This window comes from Elephantulus edwardii, unplaced genomic scaffold (genome assembly GCF_000299155.1).
Source record: "Elephantulus edwardii isolate Elephantulus edwardi_28Jun2011 unplaced genomic scaffold, EleEdw1.0 scaffold00042, whole genome shotgun sequence".
In the NCBI taxonomy this organism is placed as follows: domain Eukaryota; kingdom Metazoa; phylum Chordata; class Mammalia; order Macroscelidea; family Macroscelididae; genus Elephantulus; species Elephantulus edwardii.
The window spans coordinates 17025224-17052555 of record NW_006399792.1 but is presented as its reverse complement, the minus strand read 5'-3'; the positions used below and the strand labels follow the sequence as shown (position 1 = coordinate 17052555).

Here is a 27332-nt window from a genome sequence, read left to right as displayed (position 1 = left end):
ATTCAATATTCAAAAGGCCAGACCTCGTAGTCTGGCGAAATTTTATTTTCCTTAGAAATAAAGAAATCAGACAAAATAGAAAGTTAGTAATTCTGTATTTTAAATATTTTGGAATTATTTTGTGCTAATAAAGATGCTCCAAACTTGGAAAAAAAATTACTGTTTTTCCTGTTAGAGAAGGGTTTATTTGATGATTACATAAAACAGCACAGAAAGTCACTTGCTCCATACGCATCATATGATTGGAGGAAAAACTTATTGTCATCAGTTATGTTCATGTGGTTATAAATTGTATTGAGATGAGACTGCTCTTATTTCTTCCCAGGAACCAGGGTGGATTTGAACCACTGAGAGAGGCTCAGCCTTTGGTTTAGCAGCACAGCTCACTATGCACTATGCCACCAGAGCTCCCTGGTTGGCAGTTCAGCAAAAGTTTTTTGTCCTTTCCACTTTCTGTTCCAAGTACCACAGTACAAAGGCTCAGGAAGTTTGGGGGTTCTTTCCAGCAGTTAAAAATTCATTTGTTTCCTGTTTCTATGTTCTTTTGATTTTTCATTTCATGGAACGACACTTAGATCTTCCCCAATCTTGGAGTCAATATGACTTTCAGTGTTGTAAAGTTAGCTTAGGAGTTATTCAAACTGAAATGAATTGGTCATTTCTAGCAGGCTTCGGGGGGGGGGGGGGCAGGGAGACAGGGGGCGAATATGAGGCACAAGCTGCATAGTTAGCATTCAAAAGGGAGAAAAGTTAGTTTTAGCAACTGCTTTCATATTGGCGATTTATTTCCTTCCTTGCCATTAAGATAAGCACTTACTTTCAGGTGTATGAACCCTTTCTTCCTGGTACATCTATAAATGTGTACTATAAGGGAATAAAGAAGCCTTTTGTTCTTGATGAGAATGCCTGAAAAAGAGAGTTACCATCCCAGTTCTGAAGGGAGGGCTGGATCGATCATTTGCCAGCCATAGGCTTTTGGGATGTTGAAATGGGAGGAAGGCAGCACGTCCTGTTGTGCAGCTGTGCCGAGATGGGTGATTAGAATGGACTGGAGCTGCTTTTTACCCAGATCCATCATTTAATGAAGCACGACTTTGAAGGGAGACACTGAAATCATTGTGTCTAAGTGTAGCCTTAAATATATGGAAAGATCGCCTAGCCCCAGCAGTATGTACATTGCTCATTTCGTCTGTGGAGGATCTGTATCCTTTAAGAAATGTGTTTGGTGCTAGAAGGTCACCCCAGGCAGCACTTTTCAATGCCATTATTTTTTTTTAACTGCAGTTATATACAACCACCCAAGGACTCTGTATTCTTTTTCTCTCTCAGGTTGAGGAGGGTGGGAGAGCCCCACTCTCATTTCACCATTTCTTTGCTGCAGAGGATCATGACTCTCCCCAGGGAGATGCCATCATTAAACTAAGTACGCTGCCCAAATACGGCTGCATTGAGAACACAGGAACAGGTATCAGTGGGGACTCTGCTATCCAATTGTTCAGGACCTGAAAGGGAGGGGAGAGGGAGAACATTGAATGAGCCTGGAATGAGAACTAAAGAAGAAGAGAATTGATTCAAAGAAGTGGACGGAAAGAAGGTGTCATTTATTCCAAAATGTACTAAGTGGCGTGAGTGTATGTAAGTGAATGACACACACACACACACACACACACACACACACGCACGCACACACACACACTTTATAAAGCACTGGGGACCCACTGGTGAACAGAATAGACAGAAATCCATAGCCCACCATGCCTTAAATTCTAGCTGAGGGAGACAGATAAGAAACCTAATAAATGATAAAAACAAAACAAAACAGTATGTTAGAAGGTAAATAAAGCTAGGGAAAAATAAGAGTAAGGGGATTTAGAGAGCCGGCAACTAGAGCGGCAGATCTTCTGGGTTGCACTCAGAGTTGTGTATCACGGAAATAAAAATTCCTATCCTTTTACTGGGAGGCTGCTGTGGTTTTGCTGAACCATAGCTTATGCCTCAGCTCCTTCTAAGAATATGACATGAATTCAAACACATGCCTGTCTATCTGTGCCACCCTCCTCAATGTACCTCCTCCTCCACCATCTGCCTCGAGGCCCACTGCCCTTGGTGGTTAGCACAGAGAAGGAAGGAGAGAGGTGTGTGCAGTTACAGGCCCCAGAGACCCACGATGACTGGCAGTTCAGACAGCTCATGGCAGGTTGCTGCACCACTGACTTGGCAATGAGATCCAGTGCTGGGCTCTAATTGGCACACAGCTAATGGCTCCCACAGAGTGGCCATTGACTGAAGGTGTCTGTGACCAGTATGGTGCCTTGGATGTGAACCTGATTTCTGGAAAGTCATTCAGCAGTGGTCCTGTTTCCCTACAAAAAGTCAGATCTTTTCCTTACTCTGCCTTTCAGTGTCTATACTCAGATTTGTTTATGACTGAATTAGATTTCTTCCAACAAATGTTTGTGCTTGGTACAGTGGATGTATAATGATCAATAAAACACAGACCCTGATTCAGAGGAGTCCGTTATGAAGACTGATATAAATGGCAATAAATAATAAATGCTAGGACAGGGAAAGAGGTGAAACCCTTTTATCTGGAAAAGAAGAAAAGTCTGAGGAGTGATAAATTTTTAATTGCATTAAAGTCAATTCCAACTCACAGAAAGTCTACATGACTCAGAGAAGAACTGTATGCCGTTGAGTTTTCAAAGCTGTGGCCATTCAGGAGCAGATTGCCAAGGCATTCTCCCAACACACTTCTGGGTGGGCTTGAACCACTAACATTTTGCTTAGTAACCAAGTGCTTACACCATCGCACCACCCAGGGAAGTAGCATGTAAACTTGACATCGGACAGTTAGGTAGGTGGGCTTACCATGCACTTATGGAAAAATGGCATCTCTTGCAGAGAGAAGAATGCAGGCCACAAGGTCAAAAAAATCAGGGCAAGGTATTTTTCATAAACCTTGTCTTTCTGTGTGGTTTCTTAATAAGTCTTTCTAACACAGAACCCGTGTGCATTGTGATTTTTAGTGTCGTCCAGTTGACTACAACCATAGTGCCACATGAACAACAGATTGAAACATTGTCCTATCCATGACGTCTCTTCCTTACTCAAGTTACAGTCACTCTGTCAGTCCATCTTGTGGAGAACCTTCCTCCCTTCTGTTGAACCTCTACTTTTCCGAGTATGAACTCTTCAGCCAAGGACTGGTCCCTCCTGGCAATATGCCCAAAATCTGTAAGACCAAATTTCACCATTCTTGCCTCAAAGCAGCCCCCAGGTTACACTTCCTCTTTTGGCCATCATGATATGTCAACATGCATCACCAATATCACTCTTCAAAGGTATCAGCCCTTCTTTGGTCTTATTCATTGTCCAGTTGTCACATGAAATTGAAGCAGTTGGAAATACCATGGCTTGGGTCAGTTGCATATAGAAGTTGATGTACATTAAATTGGTACAAAATTGTGTACAAAAGTAAAATTTCTACAAAGCCCCATCTCTATAAAGTGTGGTTCACAAACTTGCTGTTTAAGGATCATCTGGGGAGCTTTCTAGAGGACATTTTCATGGAACACGTTCCCCCCGCCCCCCAAATTTCCGTTTCAGGAAGTCAGTTGGGTCCTTTGAGCCTGTGTTAGTCTTCAACTCGTGTATAGTGCCATTGTTGTGGATGAGAGGACCACACTTGAAGAACCACTGCTCCAGAGCCTTGGTATGAACCTGAAGGAAGCATAAGACTTCTGAGGATCAAGATAATTGTCCAAGAACCATCAGCTAAGATTTCCCCATGCTTCACTCCATCTGAAAAGTTCTTCAACCTCTGCTGAGGACCAAACCTGCTGTATGTCTCTGAAACTAGCTGCTTAGATTCAGAACTCAGATGATCAGATAATTTTTTTTTATTTTTTTAAGCTGCAAAAAAGTCACTTTTCTTTTGTATCAGGAAAAGAAGAAACAGAATGATTATAGCATCAAATGTGAAATCTAAAGGCATAGAATCTGCATTCTCTGAGTACCTTTACACACAAGATAACACCTACCTTGATTATCTCTGGACATCCCTATGTTGCTAAACACCACCGTAAGAGATGCTCATAATGACAGCCTGAATGCAAGAAACACTATTTAATTTGCACATTCTGTGTTCTATTTAACAAGGCAGGGAAGCATGTTAATAAGAATGATTTCCATCAAAAATAGAAGTGCAGTTTTAAAAATGGAAAGAATGTTCACTTCAAGCCTTAATGACAGATTTACTTGTTGAATAGCTTATTCTCCAGTGATAGAACACAAGGTGTTATTATATTTGCTTTTAGGCATCATTTGCTTTTTAGTCAGACTGTTTTGGTCCAAAAGAAAAATGAAGTCACATTGCCCATTCTTAGCAGTGGCCAACAGAAGGAGAATTAAATGTGGAGGAAGTAATGTAGTTCCTTCCAGAAACCTTGAGCTATATCTATGGACTAGGGCTTACCAGAATCTGGTTGCAAGGTACTATCTACACTTCTGGGACCAGGAAAAATTAATAATAGTAAATCTGAGCAGGTGAAATTTAACAAAATTTATTTTATTGAAAAAAGTAATTATTTTGAGTCTTCACCTCAGACAGAAAGTAAATTTTAAGTAAAAAAATTTTTATTCCTATACTTTCTATTGGGATGTCAGTAAAAAATAGCACTGTCTACATTTCAGGGAGTTAATGGCCTTTAAATTTATGGCCTGATCTTTGCAAAGGACCATGAGGGAGAAAAGGGAGCAGCCCTGTTGCTTTTAGATCTGTTATCTCTACTTTTCTGTATTGATAGATCTCCAGTGAATATTTGAAGACACAGGGGTTTCTTTTTTCCTCCTCTCTGTACAAGAAAATTGTGGTAACAAGTTTAAATCAATCAATTAGAGAGACTCAGATTAGAATCAAGTAAGAGACAAGTCATCCATCATTTAGACATCACTTACTCTTCCTCTTGGCTTTTTGCAGTGTTTGGGTTTGAAATGAGAAGAGAGTGAACCGGAAGCAGCACTTCTTAGGGCTCTGAGTGATGACAGAGCCTCTAGCATCACAGTCCCCACTCTGATGTCCCCAGGGCTCCTCCCACCCATGCGAACATTTCCTTAAGGCACTGAGAAGTAAAATAAAAATGTGCTTGAGGACATACTTCTTAGTTAAACATGTTGTTGTTGTTGTTGTGTGTCATTGAATTGCCAGCAACTCATAGTGACCTTACGTACATGATCTCTGAAGCCTTTTCTATCCTGAGCCAATCTCACTGACTCCAACACACCTAATCCCATTGCCGCAGTTACTGTGTCAGTCCATCTCATTGGGATCTTCCTTTCCTACGCTGTCCCTCCATGTTTCCAAGCATGATGTCCCTCTTAAAGGACTAGTCCCTCCTTGCCACATGCCGAAAGTATGTGAGATGGAGCTTAAAAATCCTTGTTTCACTCTCTCCAAGACAGACCTATTTGTTTTCCTGTTTGTCCATGGTATGTTCAAGACTCTTCTCCAGCACCACAACTAAAAGGCAACAATTTTTCTTCTGTAATCCTTAGTCATTGTCCAGCTGTCTGATGCATACCAATTAGTTGTGAAAATCATGGCCTGGGTTAGGTGCACCTTAGTCTCCAGTCTGATATCATATCTTTAGCACTTTGGAGAAGTCCCTGACAGCAGACTTCCCAGTATAATTCATTTTTTTATTTCCTGACTGCTGATACCAAGAGTATTGTTTGTGGAGCTGAACAAGCTGAAAGTGTTAACAATCTCAAACTCTTCTCCATCTTTCATGGTGCTGCCAATTGGACAAGTGGTGAGAATCTTTGTCATCTTGATGTTAAGCTTCAATCCATATTGAAGACCACAGAGCAAGGTTGTATCATCAATTTGCTGATTGCTGATTCCCCCCCCCAGCCCCTTTAAGAAGAAGAGTCTAGATTTTTCTTCCAGGATGCTTCTGGGTGACTGCACCTTCAGACCATTTGGTTAGCTACTGAATATGTTAACCATCTGCATTACCCACAGATTCCCAAGTATGTGAATGTGATTTACTTTTTCTTGGGTAGAGAAAGAAAGTACTTTTTTCTAAATGTTCTAGCTACAGTGGTTTTAAAGCTTTCTAAACTTAAGGCTGACTTCTGCTATTTGTTATTCACTCCAGGATTTATGTTCTCTGAGCCTTCTAATAATATAACCACTGATTATGTACCTTGTAAAACAATAGTGTCTAACTGTGTTTGTGTATATTATCTCATCTGATTCCCTGAAGAGACAGCAGGCGGATTATTTGTAGAGGAGAAATTAACCCAACTCACTATCTTCAAGTTGGAACTAATTCATAGCTGATCCTCCAGTGGGTCTTTAGAAGCTATGTATCACACAGAAAGAGATTGCCCGTTTTTCTCTCTCGGAGCAGCTGACCTTTGGCACACCCACCTTTGACTTGACAGCACCGAACCTCCTACCACTAGGAAATAGTGGTATAGAAGTAGTCATAGGGAGAATAGAATTGAACCCCAGGTTTTCAAACTCCTAGTCTTCTATTCACGTTAGATGGATCTTGGGTGAAAGCAGATAGTACCAGAAGAATGTCTGTCTATGTTTCGTTGACTGTTCAAAGGCCTTTGATTGTGTGGATCACAACAAACTGTGGCTGACTCTGAGAGGAATGGAAATACCAGAACACTTGATTATGCTTATGAGAAACCTATACTTGGACCAAGAGGCAGTCATCAAAACAGAGCGAGAAAACACTGCATGATTCAAAATCGGGAAGGGTATATGCCAGGGATGTGTCCTACCTCCATATTTTTTCAATCTATATGCATAACAAATAATCTGGGAAGCTGGGCAATATGAGATGGAATGTGGCATCAGGATTGGAGGAAGACTCATCAACAACTTGCATTGCATAGATGACACAACCTGGCTTGCTGAAACTGAGGAGGACCTGAAGCACTTGCTGAAGGTCAAAGACTGCTGCCTTCAATATGGATTGAAGCTCCACATCAAGAAAACAATGATTCTGACCCCAGGGCCGATTTGCCTCATCATGATAAATGGTGAAGAGATTGAGATTGTTAACAGCTTCGGTTTGCTTAGCTCTTCAATCAACATTCTTGGTACCAACAGCCTGGAAATCAAAGACAAATTGCATTGGGAAAATCTGCTGTCAGGGACCTCTCTAGAGTACTGAAGAACAACGATGTCAGACTGGAGACTAAGGTGCACCTCATTCAGGGCCTGGTCTTCGCAATTGTTTGCTAAGTGTCAGAGAGCTAGACAATGACTAGGGATGATAGAAGATTCATTGATGCCTTGGAGCTGTGGTGCTGGATAAGAGTATTGAATTTATCATGGACTGCTAGGAGAACAAACAGGTTCCACCTAGATAGGGTAAAACCAAGCTGCTCCTTGGAGGCAAGGATTTTGTAGCTTTGTCTGATGTACTTTTGGTGTGTTGCAAGGAATGACCAGTCCTTGGAGAGTGATATTATGTTTGAGTGGGTGGAGGGACAGTTCAAGAGAGTAAGACCCTCAATGAGATGAATTGATTCAGTGACTGGAGTAATGGGGTTAGGTTGACATAGGATAGAGCAGGGTTCAGAGCTGTTGTATATATAGGGTCACTATGAGTTGCAAGCAACTCAACGGCCGGCGCATAACAAGAAGACTACAAATGTCTTCTATTCATTTCACCCTTTTATATTTGTCCTCAAAGTATATTTTCATCTTTTGTTGATAATAATGTTCTATCCTATTATTCAACCTAGTACACAGGAATTGATGGATCAAAATAAAAACTCTCTTGTGATGTTAATGCAGGTGATCGTTTTGGCCCTGAAGCTGCCAGTCACACGGAAGCATCATTCCCTGTTCAAGACGTCCTGGAAAACTACATTTACTACTTTCAAAGTGTACATGAAAGTATTGAGCCAACCTATGATATTTTTAGTTTTTATGTGAGTGATGGAACCAGTCGTTCTGAAATTCATAGCATCAATATCACCATCGAGGTAAGGACTTTGCAAGTTGGGAAGGTTGGACCTTTCCCCGTGATATAAGGTGGTTGTTCATAAGTGCTGCAAACACATTTTCAACTCCGGGTGACTTTATGTACAATTGCATAAGATATTACCCAGTCCTGTACCATCGCCACAATAGCTACTGTGTCCAGTCTTTTGTAGCAACAGAGTCAATCTATCTCATTAAAAGTTTTCTTTTTTTGCTGATGCAACACTATTATTGTCATTATGTACCCTCCATCTCATTAAGGTTTTCCTCTTTTTTGCTAATCCCAGTCTCAGTGTGAGAAAACATCAGATAATTTCAAATCCTGGGCTTTACTTAATAGTAATACCCTTACTAGTTATATACTTAGTGGTAATATAACAAATTTTTTTTCTTTATAAGTATATTATGGTTAGAAAATGTGATCATTAGAGGACACTAAGGAAAGAGTATACAAAAACTGTGTTATCATTGCAACCTTTACATATTCCTTTCTGCAAGGGACTATCTTTGAGAACTGTATTTTCTTTATTCTTAAATCATAATATCTGTGACTTTGTGTTTTCTGTTTTAATCAGAGGAAGAACGATGAGCCTCCCAGGATGACCTTCCGGCCCCTCAGCGTGCAGCTGAGTTCGGGAGTTGTGATAAGCAGCTCCTCTCTGAGTCTGCAGGACCTGGACACTCCAGATAATGAGCTAATTTTTGTATTGACTAAAAAGCCTGAGCACGGTAGGGCCACAACCTGCTATGGAAATCTTCTTAATTGAGGCGTTCAGTGGGTTATTAGCTTAAATGTAGAGATTTCAGGTGACTCTCACTTCACCTGTCCTATATACCGCCTATTCTTTGCATCAAAGTATAATCAAATTCAGTTAGCTAATATTCTGGGGGGTCACAGTAGACACAGGTTGTTTTAAAAGCCTGAATCCTGGATAATTGTGACCTTTGGAATTTAATTTCTGCTTTATTCACCCCTCGCTTTCTTTCCTATGTAGCCTAAGGTAAAACAAGTTTCAGAGTTGCATTCTGCTTTCTTAGATAGTCATCATGACTTTACATTTCTGGGCCTATCTCATACAAAGAGTTGTGTGGCAGCCTTGTTATTAATTACAAAAAAAGTGTTCATCTGAGATTAGAAACGTGCTAAACAACTTTATAAAATTGTCCTTTTTGCAAAAAAAGTGTGTCTTGTGTTTATAAGTCAGGAACGAACACTGTTGTGAGGGATCTTCTGCCTACTTCTTTACTAAGTGTCACCTCTTCGCTATTAGTTAAAACTCTGAAATGATCTTCCAAACGGCATTTGTCTTTCTGTTGTAATATCTGTTGATCTTCTAAAGACAAAATTGTTGCTGATAATGGAGAGCTAATAGAAGAGACTGCTGGTGCGCACATTTTAGCCTTTCCCCCTTCATTTTCACTTTCTTTAATGAAATAATTTAACATCCCATTTCAGTAGACATGACCCTTGAAAACTGAAAAAATATACTTTAATATAGAGATGCCTTCTGAATTGTTTCTGGATGTAGAAGAAATGTACTTTAAATTTCAGTTTAAAAGGATTTTAACACACATTTCCTTCTCCCACATCAGATATCAAAGAGGGAAGGAAGCAAGTGAAGGGTGTCATTTTCATTTTGTCGTAAGGGAGAATTAAGTTTAGATAATGAAGTGAATTTGAATTCATGAAGGGCGATTGTCCTTGTAGGCAGGCTACTGGTGGCATAGTCTGTAGAGAGCTGTGCTGTGATCCAGAAGTCCATGCCTTTCTGGCAATCCAAAATTCACCAGAAGCTTGAAGGGAAAAAGATGGGCAATCTCCTTTCATGTTATTTACAGCCTCAGGAATCCACTGAAGATCAGCTGTGAATAATTTCTGACACAATGACAATATTGTTGCTGCAGTTGTTAGGTGCCATTGAGTCACATACGACCCTTAGCAACCCTTAAACAACAGATCTGATCTGTCCTGTGCCGTCCTCACAATCTCTGACACGTTCAAGCCCATAACTTCAGTCACAGTGGTGACACACATCAGTGACAGTGAGTAGAGTTGATATCACCACATCTATCCTTGTTGCCTTAAGAGAATTTTTTTAGCAAGAAAATAAAATTTTGTCTGCTTTTATTGTGCAATTTTAGTCATGTGGGTGTGTGTGTCACCAAGAGTCTCTGAAGTTCTTGACATTTTCTCTAGGCTCAACTGAGTAGGTAAAATCAAACCATGCTTGTTGTCTATATTGCCTCATTGTTCCTTTGTTTTTCTCTACTTCCCTTCCTCAGGTCATCTACTCTGGAAGCAAACTGCTTCTGAACTTCTAGAGAGCGGAAGGGTTTTAACCCAGGGCTCCTCTTTCACCTACCAAGATGTCTTAGATGAACTGATTTGGTACAAGCCAAGTGGCCACGGTGTAGCAGTGGACGAGTTCCAGTTCTCCCTCACTGACGGCAAACACAGTGAGACAGGGAGGATGGAGATCTACATTGAGATGCCACACACAAGTGACACCCCCCAGTTGGTTGTAAACCGAGGTCTACAGCTCTCAGCAGGTACCGGGGGAATGGAAAAGGATAGTGATGGTTCTTCCATTTGTATCTCCTGTTGTTCTGTGTGTATAGTGCATCCTTCCATATTAGCCCTGTGACTATATTGTGACCTAGCATCTTGGAACCTGGGGAGACTTCAGTTTGAGATTGTTCTTGGGAAACAAAATTGCCTTTGAAATTCTTAGATGTCTCTGTTTGAGAAATGGAGGAAGATTGAGGTGAATGAGTGCATGCCTCAGAAATTTTAGTTTGTCCAAGGACTTTGGGGCTCATCTTTCTAGCAACATTGCCATCATCCAAACCCTTGGGAAAAGGCTATAGAAGAAAACTAGCAGGATTGATAAGATCCTAAGAAAAAGGTGTGAAGGGAAAATTGGGAAGTCACCATGCAATGGCCTTGAGAAATGTGTCAGTCTCATATACTGTTTTCAGTTTGAACTTGCATATTAGCAACTGATGATCTGTTCCACCATCTTGTTCTCACTGCTAATCCTGAGTATTTCTGCCGTCTCTTTCCACATTTGTACTCAGTTTTACTCCTGGATAATCCATGAGACAAGGTCTATGGTCTTATGCACCATTTATGGGTTGTTGGTTTTTTAAAGTTACTAACAATAAATATATTCTTGATTATACAGAATCCTGTCATCTCTAGCCTCACTATTCCTATTCCCAAGAAGGGTGATCCAACAGAATGTGGAAATTATTGAACAATATCATCAATATCACATGCAAGCAAAATATAGCCAAAGATCATCCAAAAATATATAATGGTACATTGACAGAGAAATTCATATGGTCAAGCTGGGTTTAGAAGAAGCCATGGCACCGGAGATATTATTGCTGATGTCACATGGATCTTGGCAGAAAACAGAGACTACCTGAAGAATGTCTATTTGTGTTTTATTCCTGTGAATTTGACTGTATGGATCATAACAAACTAAAGCTAACATTGAGAAGAATGGGAATCCCAAAGCATTTAATAATGTTTGTATAAACCTATACTTAATCCAAGAAGCTGCTGTCAGAACAGAGAAAAGCAACACTGCATGGTTCAAAATCAAGAAAGATATGTGTCAGGCTTTATCCTTTCCTCATACCTATTCAATATGTATGCTGAGCAAATTATTTGAAAAGCTGGACTTTATGAAGAAAAAGGTGGCATCAGGATCAGAGGAAAACTCATCAACAAGCTGTGTTCCACTAATAACACAAGCTTACTTGCTGAAAATGAGGAAAACTTGAAACACTTGCTATAGAAGATCAAAGAATACAGCCTTCAGCATGGATTACTTCTTAACCTCAAAACACAAAAATCCTCCCCACTGGGTCAATAGGCAATATCATGATAGATTGAGAAAAGACTGAGATTAACTACAACTTCATCTAACACCCTTGACACCAGTAGTGAAGAAATTAAGATATGCTTGTTGGGAAAGTCTGCTGTCAGGGACTTCTCCAAAGTATTGAGGAGCAATGATGTAAATTGAAGACTAAGGTGCACCTGATTCAAGCCAGTGTCTTTTCTGTCACTTGCTATGCGTCTGAGAGCCAGACAGTTAGTAAGGATGATAGAAGAAGAAACTGTAAAAAATAAAATGGAGAACATTAAGATTGATATCTTAGGCTTTAGTGAGCGCAAATGGATTAGTATTGGCCATTTCGAATCAGTTTACATAATCTCTTCTGCTTGGAATAAAACTCTGAAGTAGGATGCTGTCATATATACCATCAGAAAGAACATTTCAAGATCTGTGCTAAAGTGCAATGCTGTTTGTGACAGGATTATACCCATATACATACATGGAACACTTGGTATATGACTACCATGCAAATATGTACATCAACCACTGAAGCATAAAATGAAGAAATTGAGAATTTCTACAAACATTACCAAACATATAATTAAGATGCATTAATAATAAATGGTGACTGGAATTCCAAAATTGGAAATAAAGAACGGTTGATTTTTTTATGTCTGATGTGACGCGTAACAACCCTGTGAACTTTCACCCTGTCCTTTTCTGTGCCATCCTCATCATCTTTGACATACGTGGGCTGCAGTCATTGTGTCAGTCCATCTCCTTGAGGGTCTTCTTCTCTTTTGCTCAATTTCCACATTTCCAAGCATGATGTCCTTCTCCAAGGAATAGTCTCTCTCCTAGTAATATGCCCAAAGTATGTGAGAAAAAGCTTTGTTATTTTTGCCTTCAAGGAACACTCTGGCTGCACTTTCTCCATTCCATATCTGTTTGTTCTTTTGGCAGTCCAGAAACTGGGATATTTAGCACACTTCTCCAACACCAGAACTCAAAGCCATCAATTCTTCTTCTGTCCTTGTTCATTATTTGGCTTTCAGATGCACAGCAAGTGATTGAAAAGACTATGGCCTGAATCAGCACACCTTAGTCCTCAAACTGATATTGCTTCTCACTAATTTAGAGAGTCCTTGACTGCATACTTTCCCAGTGCAATATATCTCAGTAAAGAACTTACAAATTACTAAATTAACTTTTTTGCTATTTCATCAGTGATGGTGGGAGGCACAGGATTCCTTAGTTAGATATAAAGCACTTTGTAACTGAAAGACAGCACTGTAGGCCTATGAGCAACTAAGTTTGCATCAGTTCTCTAGACCCATAAGATGTTAAAGATGGTGAATATCTCTCTTATACAGTGAGAGAATGTCTCTCTTATACAGTGGGAAGTGTTACAGAGGAGAAGCTCTGATATTAGGGAATTTGCCATGTTATAACAAGCAGAAAACAAGCTAGACCTTTTGTCCTTGAAGAAGACACCACTCCTCAAATTTATTTTCTGAGAAGTCACTAATTAAACAGTAGTCAGGGTATGTAGAGATGCTCAGAACCCATGATAGATACCCACTCCAAATATCAGCATGTATCACACATAAATGACTGGGACCCACGCAAGTGGAATAATGCTTTGTTTTCATATAATAAAATGACCAGAAAGGAAATCACGGACCAAGTTTCCAAAAAGAGGAGTTTGACAGCAGCCAGTACCATGCTGCATCCCGTAAACCTGTGTAGCGTTCAGAGCCAGTGACAATTCTCCCTACTCCATAATACTCACCTTTTATCTTGAGAAACACGGATTTCCACTCTTCAGCCTGAGATGGCAAAGTTTGTTTATGGAGTTCATGCAGAGATATTTTTGACTGGTGGCTTAGTTGTAAAGAGTTGACTGTCATCTCAAAGGCAGATAATCGAATGCACTAGCAACTCTAGAGTTTTGTCCCATACTATTTACAGCCTCTGAAAACCCACTGGAGAGTCAGTTATGTGTCACCTCCAAGTTGACAGCACATAATTATCAACAAGACAGACAGTTAAGGTCAAGAAGGCTTCCTCATAGATCTAGGAGTTATTTATTAAATCCTAGATCTAGAAAATATAACATAAAAACAAAGAGTAGAGGAATCAAAGTATAGAAAGAATAAGTTTAAAAAAAAAGCGAGGAATCCCTGAATGGTTTAAGTGGTCAAGTGCTAGACAAACAACGTTGAAATTGGTGGTCCAAACTTACCCAGAGGCACCTGAGAAGTAATGTTCCTTTTGCAATAACTCTATGGAGTACACTTCTACTCTGTTCACATGGGGTCCGCGTGAGCTGGGATCAGCTTGATGACAGCTAACAATGAGAAGACAAGAATAAAAATGAATCAGAAGAGAATAATGGCTCAGATCTAAACTCAGCGAGGTGATTGGAAAATTGGAAATAGAAGATTCTTTCACTTAGGGAAAGGAAAAGTCTTTCTTCTAGAAACTGAAAAGAGTGGTCACCTTGATATTTAGATTCAGGAAATCTGTGATAGTTTAGCCTCTAGCCTCCTCAAATCATTTGGCATTTCATGCCAAGGGCATCATGGGGAATGCCTCCTCTCTTGTGTTACCATCCAGGGTCTGTAGCACGCATCACGGAACAGCACTTGAGAGCGACAGATACCGACTCAGACGACCGTCAGGTTATGTATATCATGAAGGAAGATCCTGGCATTGGGCGCCTGCAGATGGTTAAGCGTGACAACCTGGAACAAATCTCCGTTAAAGGCCCTATCCGAAGTTTCACCCAGGCAGACATTAGCCAAGGTCAGTCATTCTCATCTGCTCATTCAGACTTCCCAGACTCTACCGACCCCAGTAAAACAGGAGTTAAATACCTGAAATCCTGGGGCAGTAAATTCTCCCTTCTTCGTTTTAAGTAAGTGCTGAGTTACAGCTTCATTTATTCTCTTTCTTGTCGCAGGTTTTTTGAGGTTTATTTTAAAAAAATCTTTCTTGGCTAAAATGTGTTCATGCTTTGGCATAGCATTTATAACATTTGAGACTATTACGAAGGGAAAAATCATTTTGACTTGCTATGGTATTAAAAGTGTGTGTAAGAGAAAGAGAAAAGGAATAGGGATGGATTAAGGTGAAAATTATGCCTTCCTTAGGTGAGCAATTTATATCTCTTTTCAGCTCCCCAAAGAGCACAAGTTAATGAACTAAGCAAAATGGAAGGACATAAATCGGAGCTGCCTGGGGGAAATTGCATGGCTCATCCCTCCTCTAGGAAATGCTGATGTAATGCAAAGGCAGAAATGTTAAAAGCAACGTAGTTACTGTATAGTGCTTTCAGGGGTAAAAGTGGGGAGAAAGTTCCATTTGGAAAGGCCAGCAATCCAGTCAGGAGAGGCTGTGCAATTCTGTTTAGAGGTGAAAATATGCCCATGAAGAGTAGAAGGCAGTCCAGACACTAACACCTCAAATTGATAGCAGCCAAATTCCCACTGGACTCATTTGTGCTTTAATGAAGAAGGTGGAATGGGTGAAGAGGAGTTAACTCCTTCCCGATTCCCCACCTTGGTGTCTCCTTTGGAAAAAAGGAATCAGGCATGTCTTCTGAGATGTTTGCTTGTGTTTACATTGATGCGAACTTACTAAATATTTAAGATTCCCACACACATTTTTTCTGAGTATTTAAAACAAGAGCTTCGCCTTACAACAGAACTTCTAAGATTGGCAAGGCCAATTAGCAAGCAGGTAATTCTTTACAATTACATTTTTATTAGAAGTAGACATCAAGTTCAACATTATATAGTAAGTTAAGAACAAGCCTGGGAACAAGTGGTGCTTGGTCTGTAACTAAATGACCTTGAATGAGTCACATAAACTTTGTGTCTTCATTTCCTTATCTTAGAAATGAGTTGTATAAAAGTTAATATGTAAAACTCTTGGGATAGTGTCTATCAAAGCTTTTAGGTTCCCTTTGCATGAAGCCAGAGGAAGTGATGCAGACTTACTATGACCCCATGTATTTCAGAGTAGAAGTACATGCTTTAAGGTTTCCATTGGCTTTGATCCTTCAGAAGTAGATTACCAGACTTTTCTTCTGGTAAAAAGCACCTCTGGGTAGATTCGAACCACAAATCTCTTCATCACTAGCTATACATTTAACCATGTGCACCACCCAGGAGTCCATTCCTACATAAGTGTCAGTTAGAGGCCACTTTGGCAGAAAACGAACTAATGCTTTGAGTTAAGAACACCATAGTATATTCCATTTCTTTCTTTGGCTCCTTTTAATTTCTTTCTAAAAACTTCCTTTCTGTGTATTTACTTGTTTGAGTTTAGTTAGAACTCCTGTCTTTCCAGTATTGATTTAAAGCTGTGCTGGGGATTTCAAAGTAGATTTTGGTGATTGTGGACTGCAGCTTTGTGTCTTCTTGACCTTGTGATACAGATGTATATATAAGAGGATCCCACCAAGTGACATGGCTAGGGTTGATCAACATTTGCATGTAGGAAACTTTATTCATTTATTATTCATGAGGCCTCCTTAAAGGTAAGCTAAAGCTAATCGTTAACACGTCAGTTCTGACTCATGGTAAACCTATGTGTGCCATAGTAGAACTATGTACACAGCACAGCACCTTTAATGGTCTGTTCTCTCCAGATCTTTCTTCTGAAGTGTTTCAGGTAGACTTGAACCTCCTGGCCGTCTGTTTAATAGCTACACATATTAACATGTTAACACATGTTAAACCAGGGGATATTCCAAAGACTGGATTAGCTTTCAGGTACCCTTCAGGAAGTGTACCTTTCAGGAAGGCTAAGCCTCAATCAGAAGGGATGCCATTTTTTGGATGAATTTTATTACGTGGAGGCCTTTGGCTATGAGAAAGTTGATACTGAGAAATGAAAACTTTAGATTAAAATGTCAAAAGCAGTGTCAAAGTGAAGAAAGCATGAATTGATTCATTGGTGTGAATACCAGTTGAATTCCCACCTCACACTTCAGGAAAAAAGGGCAGAAAGTATGAATAGCAAACCTGGATTTTTTTTTATTATCTTTTTACAGGGCAAGTGGAATATAGTCACGGAAAGGAAGAATCTGGTGGCAGCTTTGCCTTTAAATTTGATGTCGTTGATCTAGAAGGGAACAAACTAATTGACCAGTCATTTTCTATCAGTGTACTAGGTAATGGGGTACTGGGCTTCTAATAGCAAATTACGTCAGCAGCTCTCAGGTTATTTAATTTCCATTATGCTTGACTCGAACCTTGAACCCTTTCCTTCACCTTCAGAAACCAAACCCACTTCAGTCAAGCCTGTTTCAGCTCATAGCAAATCTCCAGCAGGTCTCTGAGGCTGTAAATCTTTGCAGGAGGGGATTGCCCATCTTTCTCCAAGATAGCAGCTGGTAGATCCAAACTGCAGCCTTTCATGTAGCAACCTGATACATCCTGTACTACAGAAAGGGCTCCCTTTCCTTCACGGGTGTAAAACCTTTCCTCTGTGCTACATGAAAGTCTACCATTTTGGCCACTCCATCAGGGACAGGACTAAATGTTACTCTGATCCTACCCTTAGACACCATGCCTAAAATTGATGAAAGGGAAAAAACCCTGAGAAGAACCATTTCAAATATTTTTTTAATAATTTTAGAAGACAGATTCCCACCAGTTATCATCACCAATAAAGGCCTGGTTTTGGATGAAAACTCAGTAAAGAAAATAACTACAGTGCAGCTGTCAGCCATTGACCAGGACAGTGAGCCTGCAGAACTGATCTACAGGGTCACCAGGCAGCCCCAGCTGGGCCACCTGGAGCATGCGGCATCACCAGGTAAGGCTTCTGTCTCTTGCTTCATTAAAGCCAAAACTTAGTGCATGGGAATAGAGTGGAATAGCCATCTTATGTACACTTGCACCTGCAGTCTGCTTTATTGTAATTACTTGTCATTGAGTTGGCTCTGATTTTATATACAACAGAATGAAATATTGCCTGGGTCTGCATTATCTTCATGATTATTGGTGTATTTAATCTTGTATTGTTATTATATAGTGCTTTTCAACCTAGGAGGCTCTTCTTCATCTTCCAGCACAGTATTCTGTTGTGATTCATTGGATTTTTCAACAGCAGTTTTTAAAAGTACATTACCACGTCTTTCTTCCCAGTCAGTCTATTTTAGTCTGAAAGCTCTGCTGAAATCTTTCACTTATGGGTGACCTTGCTGGTATTTGAAATGCTAGTGGTAAGGTTTTCAGCATCATAGCAACATGCAAGTCACTACGTTATAACAAACTGACAGAGGGATTGGTGAAGTAGCTGTCCTAATTTATGATTGTCTTTGATATCTTTAATGTTGACTATTCTATGCATTGTGCTGTTCAATGCCTTGCTAAACACACACACACACACACACACACACACAATAAGTAAAAACAACCCAAAACACACAATTGAACTCAAGCAATAGTATTTCCACAGCTCAATTGTCAACTCCTAGGGCAAATATTGTATCCTGTTCTTTTATACTTTTTTAGCACCTGATACAGTATGCTTTAAAAAAGTGTGCTTAAAATTCAGTTCAACAAGCAGTGAGTGAGCATGTGTATTGAGTAAGATTCTATATATTGCAGAAACAAAGATAAACGAGATACAATCTTCACCCTCCAGAGCTGCATAGTCTACTGGGTGAGATAAGGAACCTCTGCAGATAACCATAACTCAGCAAAGGATATGACAGGTGTTTTAAGAGCGATAGAAACACAGCATCATAGAAGTTCAAAAGTAGGAAAAGATGCATTATTTGGGGAGGGTACAGGAAGGTGACAGTTTGGTATGTCCATGGAAGACAGTGTTTGGGCCACCTGTAATTGTGTTATTGCTAGTGATAGTAACAGTATAAGGCGCATTGTGGGGTGGGGAACAGTATACAGCACATCAGAGCGGAAAATTACTTGACCAATTTAGCTGAAGTATATATTCTAAAAACATGAGGCAATAGCACTTGACAGAGTGAGAGTTTTTAGAAGGTCTTTAAAGCTTGGATAATTTCCAGTTGATTCAATAGAAAAGGAGAATCACTCTAGAATTTTGAGCAGGGAAGAGAAGTGAGATCTATCAGGGTAAAATCAAAGAAAAGAAAACAGTGAAAGTGGTTAGAAAATATTTACATCTGATTGGCTGTAGGTAGTGAAGCAATAATGTGAATGAAAGGATTTGGATAATATAAGTGGTACCATCTTACCTGGATCCACAATTAACACCCTTGGTAACAGCAGTCACAATAAGGAGACATATTGCACTGAGAAAGTCTGCAATTAAGGACCTCTCCTAATTATTGAGGAGTAATTATGTCAGTTTGAGGACTAAGGTGCACCTAATTCAGGCTATAGTATTTCTGATTCACTTGCTGTGCATCTGAGAGCTAGATGGTGGGTGAATAAAGATGATAGAAGAATTTATGCCTTTGAGCTGTGATGTTGGAGAAGAGCATTGAACAGCTCATGGATGGCCAGAAGAACAAACAAATATATCTTAAAAAGGGTGCAGCTGAAGTGCTTTTTGGAGGCAAGGGTGATGAGGTTTCCCCTCACATACTTTGGGCATGTTGCTAGGAGGAGCTATTCCTTGGAGAGGGACATGACGCTTGGAACAGTGGAGGGGCAGTGGAGAGGAAGACCTTCAACCAGGTGGGTTGACAAAGTGATGGTTACAATGGGATCTCATGTGTCAGAAAATATAAGGACAGTGCAGGATAAGACAGAGTGTAGATCCATTGTTCATAGGATCACTGTGAGTCATACTTGACTCGGAAGCACCTAACAACAGCAACAAGCGATACCTAGTACCAGCTTTCCTCATTACTTTCTGTCAAGAAGGCTTTGATTCATGACAACCTTACATATAACAGACTGAAATATTGGCCAGTCATATATCAAATTCATGCTCATTGATGTGGTTTAATCTATTGTTATGGCTACTGTATCCCCAGGGTATGTTTTATAACCTCCAACCTGGAGACTAATCATCCACCAATCAGACAATATTCTCTTATGATTCAGAAGATTTTTTTTGGCTAATTTTCAGATCCCCAGGCCTTCCTTTATTGTCTGTCTCAATCTGGAAGCTCTCCTGAAATCTGTCCACCATACGTGACTCTGCCATATTTGAAGTACCCATGGTATAGCTTGTGGCATAAATGCATAACACACAGCTACCACAGTAGAGCACACTGACATGTGGTTTGTGGGCCTGGTTTCTTCTTGTTGCTGTTCTTAAATGCATTACTGTCAAGTAGGAATGAACTCATAGCTGACCCACCAGTGGGTTTTTAGAGGCTGTAAATCCCATTGAGATTGCTCATCTTTCTTCCATGGAGCCCTGGGTAAATTTAAACCACCAGAAAGGCACTGCCTTTGGGTTAGCAGCTCAACTCCCTGAGGGCTACACCACCAGAGCTACTGTTGTTGTTGTTGAGTGCCGTCAGTTCACTTCTGACTGACAGTGACGCTGTGTACAACAGAATGAAGTGCTGTCTGGCCCTTAGCCATCCTCACAATCGTTGCTGTGTTTGAGCCCATTGTTACAGCCACTGTATCTGTCCATCTCCTGGAAGGCCATCCTCTTTACACTGACCCTCTCTTTAGCCAAGCCTGCTGTCCTTCTCCAGGGATTGGTTCCTCCTCCTAGCGTGCCCCAGTTACATAGTATCTCTTACCTTCCGGGCTTCTCAGGAGCATTCTGACCACCGTTCTTCTGAGATGGATGTGTTGCATACACCCAGGACATATTTAATACTCTTTACTAACACCAGATTTCAAAGACACTGATTCTTCTTCAGGCTTCCTTATTCATTATCCAGCTTTCACATGCTTATAAGGAATTGACAAACACCATGGCTTGGGTCAGAACACATGTCTGCTTTTTAAACCTTATAAACAAGTCTTTTGCAAGGAGCCTGTCCAATGCGACACACCCTTTGATTCCTTTACTGCTACTCCCATGTGCATTGTGGATCCAAGTAAAACAGAATGTCTGACAACTTCCGTTCTTCTCTCTGTTTATTATGATGTTGCTTAATTTATACAATGGTGGTGAAAAAGGACCTGGAGATCTGCTTGTGGAAATAAATGGTCACTGTAAACCGTTTTCATAACAATGGGCTTGTTGCTTTTTAGAGTAAATGTGAGCATTCATTGGTTGGTGAAGGAAGGAAAGGATTTTAGAATGTGAACCTGGAAGAATTGGCAGCTGAATAGATGTGAGGGATAAGAGAGATTTGTTGAATAAACAATCTAAAGGTAGAATTGCCTTATTTTTTACAGTGGAGAGATAGTGACAGCTTGCTGGAGATTTAAATCTTCATTGCATTTCTTTGGATTTTAGGTTGCATAGTCTTCATTCATTCAGCCAGAGAAATAACAAAGCAAGAGAAATACTTGCCCTGTGGTATTCACTTTCTATCACAGAGAGCAAGACAATAAGCAAACAAGCAAGTAGATGTATCATGTGTCAGATGATGATGAATGTGAGTGAGAGAATTCCAGACAGATATTGGGATCTTCACAGGGATTGGAGGGGTGCGGTATAGCCTCACTAATAATAAGATCAAACAGAGATCTGAAGAAAGTGAGAGAGCCACACACGCTAATATCCAAGGAAAAGATGTCACAGACAGAGGAGTCAAAACATATACACATCAAGATGCAGCAAGGAGGCCAGTGTGCCTACAGCAGAGTGGATGAAGGAAAGAGTGGGATGAGAAGGTGGAGGTGAGGGAGGCAGACTGTCTGGTTCAGGGTGGTAGTGGAGGAGAGGATGTTATTACAAAGGTATGCTACGAGGGTTTAGGGAAGAATAAATGGAATTGACTAAAAGCCCTTAGACAAATAAAATAGGTGGCCTACCCTTTTGTCCCAGAGTTCCCGAGGGAAATATGTAGATCAGCACCCTCAAGACCTTGGCTGTATGAGGTATTTGATAACTAATTCATGAGCTAATTGCTTCTGCCAGAATTCTGTCAGGTTGCTGATTGTATTTCTCCAAAGATGAAAGGGCAGACTCTTGGCTGTTGTGTTAGGCAGCTGCTTCGACGCTGCACAGAGACTTGAAAGGCCCTGAGCTGACTGCAAAGCATCACCAGTTACCCACCTGCTGGTGTCACAGTCTTCCCTTTCTCTGACCCAGCCTGTCATCGTCCTATGAAGGGCTGCTCTGATTCTGCCATTTCTGGTTTTGCAGCCTCAACCTTCTGTGGATTTAAAATCCAGTTGCTAAGGTCAGGCCAGGGAGCTCTGGTGGCCTAGTGGCAAGAAGCTGTGCTGCAGTCTTGGGGGCACATGGTTTGAGGCCACCAGCTGCTCCGTGGGAGAAGGATGGGCAATCTCCTCCTGTGCGATTAACTGTCTCTGAAAACCCGACACAAGGCCAGTTATGGTTGATTCTGACTCTATGGTACACAACAACAACAACAACAACAAATTCAGGCCAGTTCCATTTAGACCACCTTCCTTGAACCCAGTATGAGTTGCCATGAAGTCAACTCTGATTCATAGTGACGCATGTGCCAAAGTAGAACTATGCTCCCTCAGTGTTCCCAAAGTCTGATTTTATTTTTTAAAAAGTTAAAAGGCCTTTCTTCTGAGGTATTACTGGTGTACTTGAAACTCCAACCTTTTGGTTGGCAACTGAGCACATTAACTGTTGTACCACCCAGGGGCCCATGTCCTTGGAGAATACTCCTCAAAATAAAGACACGAACCAGGACTCAGTGACCTGATCACCAGTTTCTTCATCTCCCTTCTTCCAACAAGTCCTGGCCTGTGTCTTCTCTCCTCCCCATCAGTTTTCTCATTCTGCCTGTTTCTGGTTACTCTACATGAAGTCAAGGCAAAAGCTGTGTCCTTTTCCCCCTCCTTGTTGGGCCCCTTTTCCATTAATAGTGGGACAGGGCTTACCTCACCATCCTCATGCTGGTTTCTTTCTGTTCTTGTTTGCCAAAGTGCTTTCCTTCTGTGTCTCCCCCAAGTGATAATATTTTATTGAGCCTTATTTTTCTTTTGTAAATGCAGAAGGTCTTCAATAAGAACTACATGCTAAATTTGTAAAACACTGAAGAGCACAGATGAATCTAGAGAAAATTAGGCTGAGTGACATTGTTAGATGCCACTGAGTATGACTCATAGCAACCTGCTGAACAGCAAACCCGTGACATACTCATCATCTCTGGCACACTAAAGACAATTGCTGTAGTCTCTGTGTCAATCCATCTCATTCGGGGTTGTCTTCTCTTCCTCTGACCCTCCACCTTTCCAAGCATGATATCTTGTTACAAAGAACAGACTTTCTTTTTAAAAAAATTTTTTTATTCCTCATTTTAATGAAAATTTACAGAGACCCCGGACCCCCATTCATTCATTGTTGCACCCCTTCATCCACCCATTCTTCACCCCCCAGTACACTCCTCTCCTTGAGAAGTAAAAGAAAAATTTTTTCATTGTTTTACAATCCCTCCCCCCAGGTCCACTCTACTGTGCAGCCTTCGTTCTGGACTCCTGTCATGACAATAATACCTGATCACATATCCTTTTTAAACAATTTTTCCCCTCATAGAACAGATGTTCTTAGTAACATGTCCACAGTGTGAGATGAAACTTTGCCATCTTTATCTCCAAGAAGGCTGTACATTTTGCAAAATATCTATTTGTTCTTTTGACAGTCCATGGGATATTCAGTACTCCTCTCTAGCATCATAGATCTTCTTTTATTACCAGTTCTTCTTCTGTCGTCTTTATTCATTTGCCAGCTCTCAAGAGCATAGGCAGATGATTGAAAAGATCACCACCTGAGTCAGGCATGCCTTAGTTTGCAAAACTGACATCATTGTTCATCAATATTTTGGAGAGGTGCCTGACGGTGGACTTATCTCCTGATCCAACAGAGTGTGGAAACTTTAGAACAATCTCATTAATTTCACATGCAAGCAAGATTCTACTGAAGGTTATCCAAAAAAACGACTGGAAGAACACATCAGCAGAGAACTGCCAGAAGTCCAGGGTGGGTTTAGAAGGCGTTGTGGTACTAGGGATATTGTAGCTAATGTTAGATGGGTCTTGGCTGAAAGCAGGGAATACCAGAGAAATGTATATCTGTGGTTCATTGACTATGCAAAGGTGTTTGTGTGGACCATAACAAACTGTGGCTGACTCTCAGAAGAATGGGAATCCCAGAACACTTGATCGTTCTAATGCGAAACTTATACTTGGACCAAGAGGCAGTTGTCAGAACAGAGCAAGGAAATACTGCATGGTTCAAAATTGGGAAGGGCATATGCCAGGAATGTGTCCTGTCTCCATACCTTTTCAACCTGTATGCAGAACAGATTATCTGGGAGGCTGGGCTCTATGAGGAATGTGGGGTCAAGATTGGTGGAAGATCTATCAACAATCTGCGTTATGCAGATGACACAACCCTGCTTGCGGAAAGTGAGGAGGACCTGAAGCACCTGCTGCAGAGTGTCAAGGACTGCAGCCTCCAATATGGATTGAGGCTTAATGTCAAGAAGACAAAGATTCTCACCAGTGGGCCAATTGGCAGCATCAGGTGGATGGTGAAGAGATTGAGATTGTTCACAGCTTTAGTTTGCTTGGCTCCACAGTCAACACTCTCAGCACCAGTAGCCAGGAAATTAAAAGACGTATTGTGATGGGAAAGTCTGCTGTTAGGGACCTCTCCAAAGTACTGAAGAGCAATGGTGTCTCTCTGGAGACAGGTGCGTCTGATACAGGTCATGGTCTTCACAGTCACTTGTTATGCATCAGAGAGTTGGACAATGACCAAGGAAGATAGAAGGAGAATTGATGCCTTTGAGCTGTGTTGCTGGAGAAGAGTATTGAGGGTACCATGGACTGCTAGGAAAAAAAAACAAACAGATTCATCCTGGAAAGGATCAAACTGGGTGGCTCCTTGGAGGCAAGGATTCTGAGGCTCCGTCTAACATACTTTGGACATGTTGTAAGGAGGGTCCAGACCTTGGAGAGGGACATCATGCTTGGGAGGGTGGAGGGACGGCACATGAGGGGAACACCCTCTATGAGGTGGATTGATTCAGTGACTGGGGCAATTGGGATGAGTATCGGAGATGGTGCTATTGGCAAAAGACAGAGAGGAGTTTAGGGCTGTTGTGCATAGGGTCGCTATGAGTCTCAAGCGACTTGACAGCACATAACAACAACAGCAACAACAACATCCTGACTGCTTCCACCAAGGATGTTGATTGTTGATCCCAGTAAGGTGAAATAATTGACAATCTCCATCTGTCATGATGTTGCTTTTTGGCCCAGTGGTGAGGATCTTTATTTTCTTTATGTTGAAAAATAATCCATATTGACCTGCATTATGCAAATGACACAGACTTGCTTGCTGGAAATGAAGAGGACTTGAAACCGTTGCTGCAGAAGATAAAGAACTATAACATTCAATACAGATTACATCTCAACCCTCCAAAATAAAGCTCTTTACTACTGGGCCAATAGGCAACGTCATGATAGATGGATGATTGATATTTAGTCAGTCAAAAAAGGATAATTATAGTATAATACCATGATTATAAAAGGCTAAGCAAACGTTTCCATGCAGATAGAATAATTCCTGGATGGTTAACAGGAATATGAAGCACTGGAGAGTGGAGTAAAAATTAATAAGAATTGGGAAGAAGGAAAAACAATACACAGTAAGGTGTTGATCAGATATGGTAATGCATTCATTACATTAATCAATTATAATTAATGTTCTAGAACAAAATTTTGCAAATTACTGACTGTAAGACAACACGCAAAAAAAGAAGTACACATTGATTATGTATTGCCCTCTCGTAAGACAAGTGTCTGTGGCTTAGAGCAAAGCAAGAGCCCTCATGCGTTGGTGAGTGAAGTGTGTCACAGGAATTGAAGTGGAGCCTTTCAGCCCCACAAAAAACTAGAGAAGTTCTCAGAACAGTGTCTCTAATATAGACTGAGCTATTTTAAGACCATGGAATTATCATTTCCAACCAGTATTGGTGGACATCTTCTTAGATGGGTATATGTGACATGAACTTAATCTCACTCAGACTTTCTTGCTCAGGTGACTGAAAGTGACTTTGTTCTTTAAATAGATGGAGAGGGTGTGGCAGCCCTCTTTTCTTCCCCTGAAGAGAAATTGGGATGGGATATTTGTGAACTGTGTAGAAGATAATCATGGGCCTCTCACCACTGCAGAGAAACTCACTTTCAGGCCTTCAAGACTCTCTTTGTCCTTTGAGTCAGAGGAAAAAATTATATTGATTAGGATCTCTGTGTTAAGTTGTATAAACAAAGAGACCCAAAGACATAGTGACTTAAAGAAGCTAGAAGTTTGTTTTCTCTCACAGAGTAATCCAGAAACAAGTCACCCAAAGGTATGAGGTGACTCTACAGGGGGCTTCTGTCTCTGGTCCAAAGTGTCTGTTGAAAGTATTGTCCCAAGTCAGCAGGAAAAGAGAAAAGGTCTTGACATTTGTTTTCATTGTCATTTAGTTGGAACCAACTCAAAGCTGATTCCCTAGAGGGTTTTCAGGGTACTGTAAATCACCTTGGAGGAAATTGCCTATGATTCTCCTGCAGAGCACTTAGTGGTTTTGAACCCTCAGAGTGGCACCATGTTTGGGCAAGGAGCACAACTCTTTATCGACTATGCCTCCAGAGATCTCTGGAGAAAAGGTCAGGGAAATCTATATTCAGTTCTCTTTTGAAGGGCATTACTGAAAGAAGACACTTCTCTTTGAATTACATCTCACTGACACACAAATTTGTTTGTTTGTTTATAGTGGTTTATTTACAAAATTTGAATAATTGTTAGTCACACAAAATCTTCCCCATTTCCTTCACCACCCCACTCATCATCAAATTATATGACCCTATGATTACCCCAACCCTTTGCCCATCCTTACCCCTCTGCTTCCACCCCACCTGGATCCTCATACTCATTCTAAAATATTGGTTTTATACAGTATTTGTCCTCATGGGATTTAGTTAGTTCACCCACCATAAGGCTCTCCAGTCCCTCCCAAGTTAAGTAAGTCAAATCATTGCTCCTGCATGCTGCATAGTATTCCATTGTGTGAATGTATCGTAATTTCTCAATCCATTCTATTGTGGTTGAACATCTGGGCTGTTTCCATGTTTTTACAATGCTGCAATGAACATTGGTATACAAGTCTCTGTGCCTCAGTTCTCATTTTCTCAGGGTATATTCCAAGCAGTGGAATAGTTAAGTCATATGACATTTCTATGTTCCGTTTTTTGAGGAAGCCAAACTGTCTTCCAGAGTGGTTGTACCATTTTACAATCCCATCATCAATGCAAAAAGAGTTCTTATCTTGTCACATTCTCTCCAACATTTATTACTTGCTGTCCTGTGTAATTTTGCCAGTGCTGCTGGAATGAGATGATATCTCTTTG

At 40.7% G+C, this 27332-nt stretch overlaps 1 protein-coding gene across 1 annotated transcript in view; it reads left to right on the top strand.

Moving 5' to 3' along the window:
- Positions 1-27332, top strand: part of FRAS1 (Fraser syndrome 1) — a 470336-nt gene that overhangs the window by 316893 nt on the left and 126111 nt on the right. The window contains exons 39-45 of the mRNA XM_006885294.1: positions 1330-1465; positions 7823-8013; positions 8587-8740; positions 10295-10561; positions 14482-14670; positions 16925-17044; positions 17512-17691. Coding sequence (XP_006885356.1) covers positions 1330-1465; positions 7823-8013; positions 8587-8740; positions 10295-10561; positions 14482-14670; positions 16925-17044; positions 17512-17691 — 1237 coding nt within the window. The remainder of the gene's footprint in view (positions 1-1329; positions 1466-7822; positions 8014-8586; positions 8741-10294; positions 10562-14481; positions 14671-16924; positions 17045-17511; positions 17692-27332) is intronic.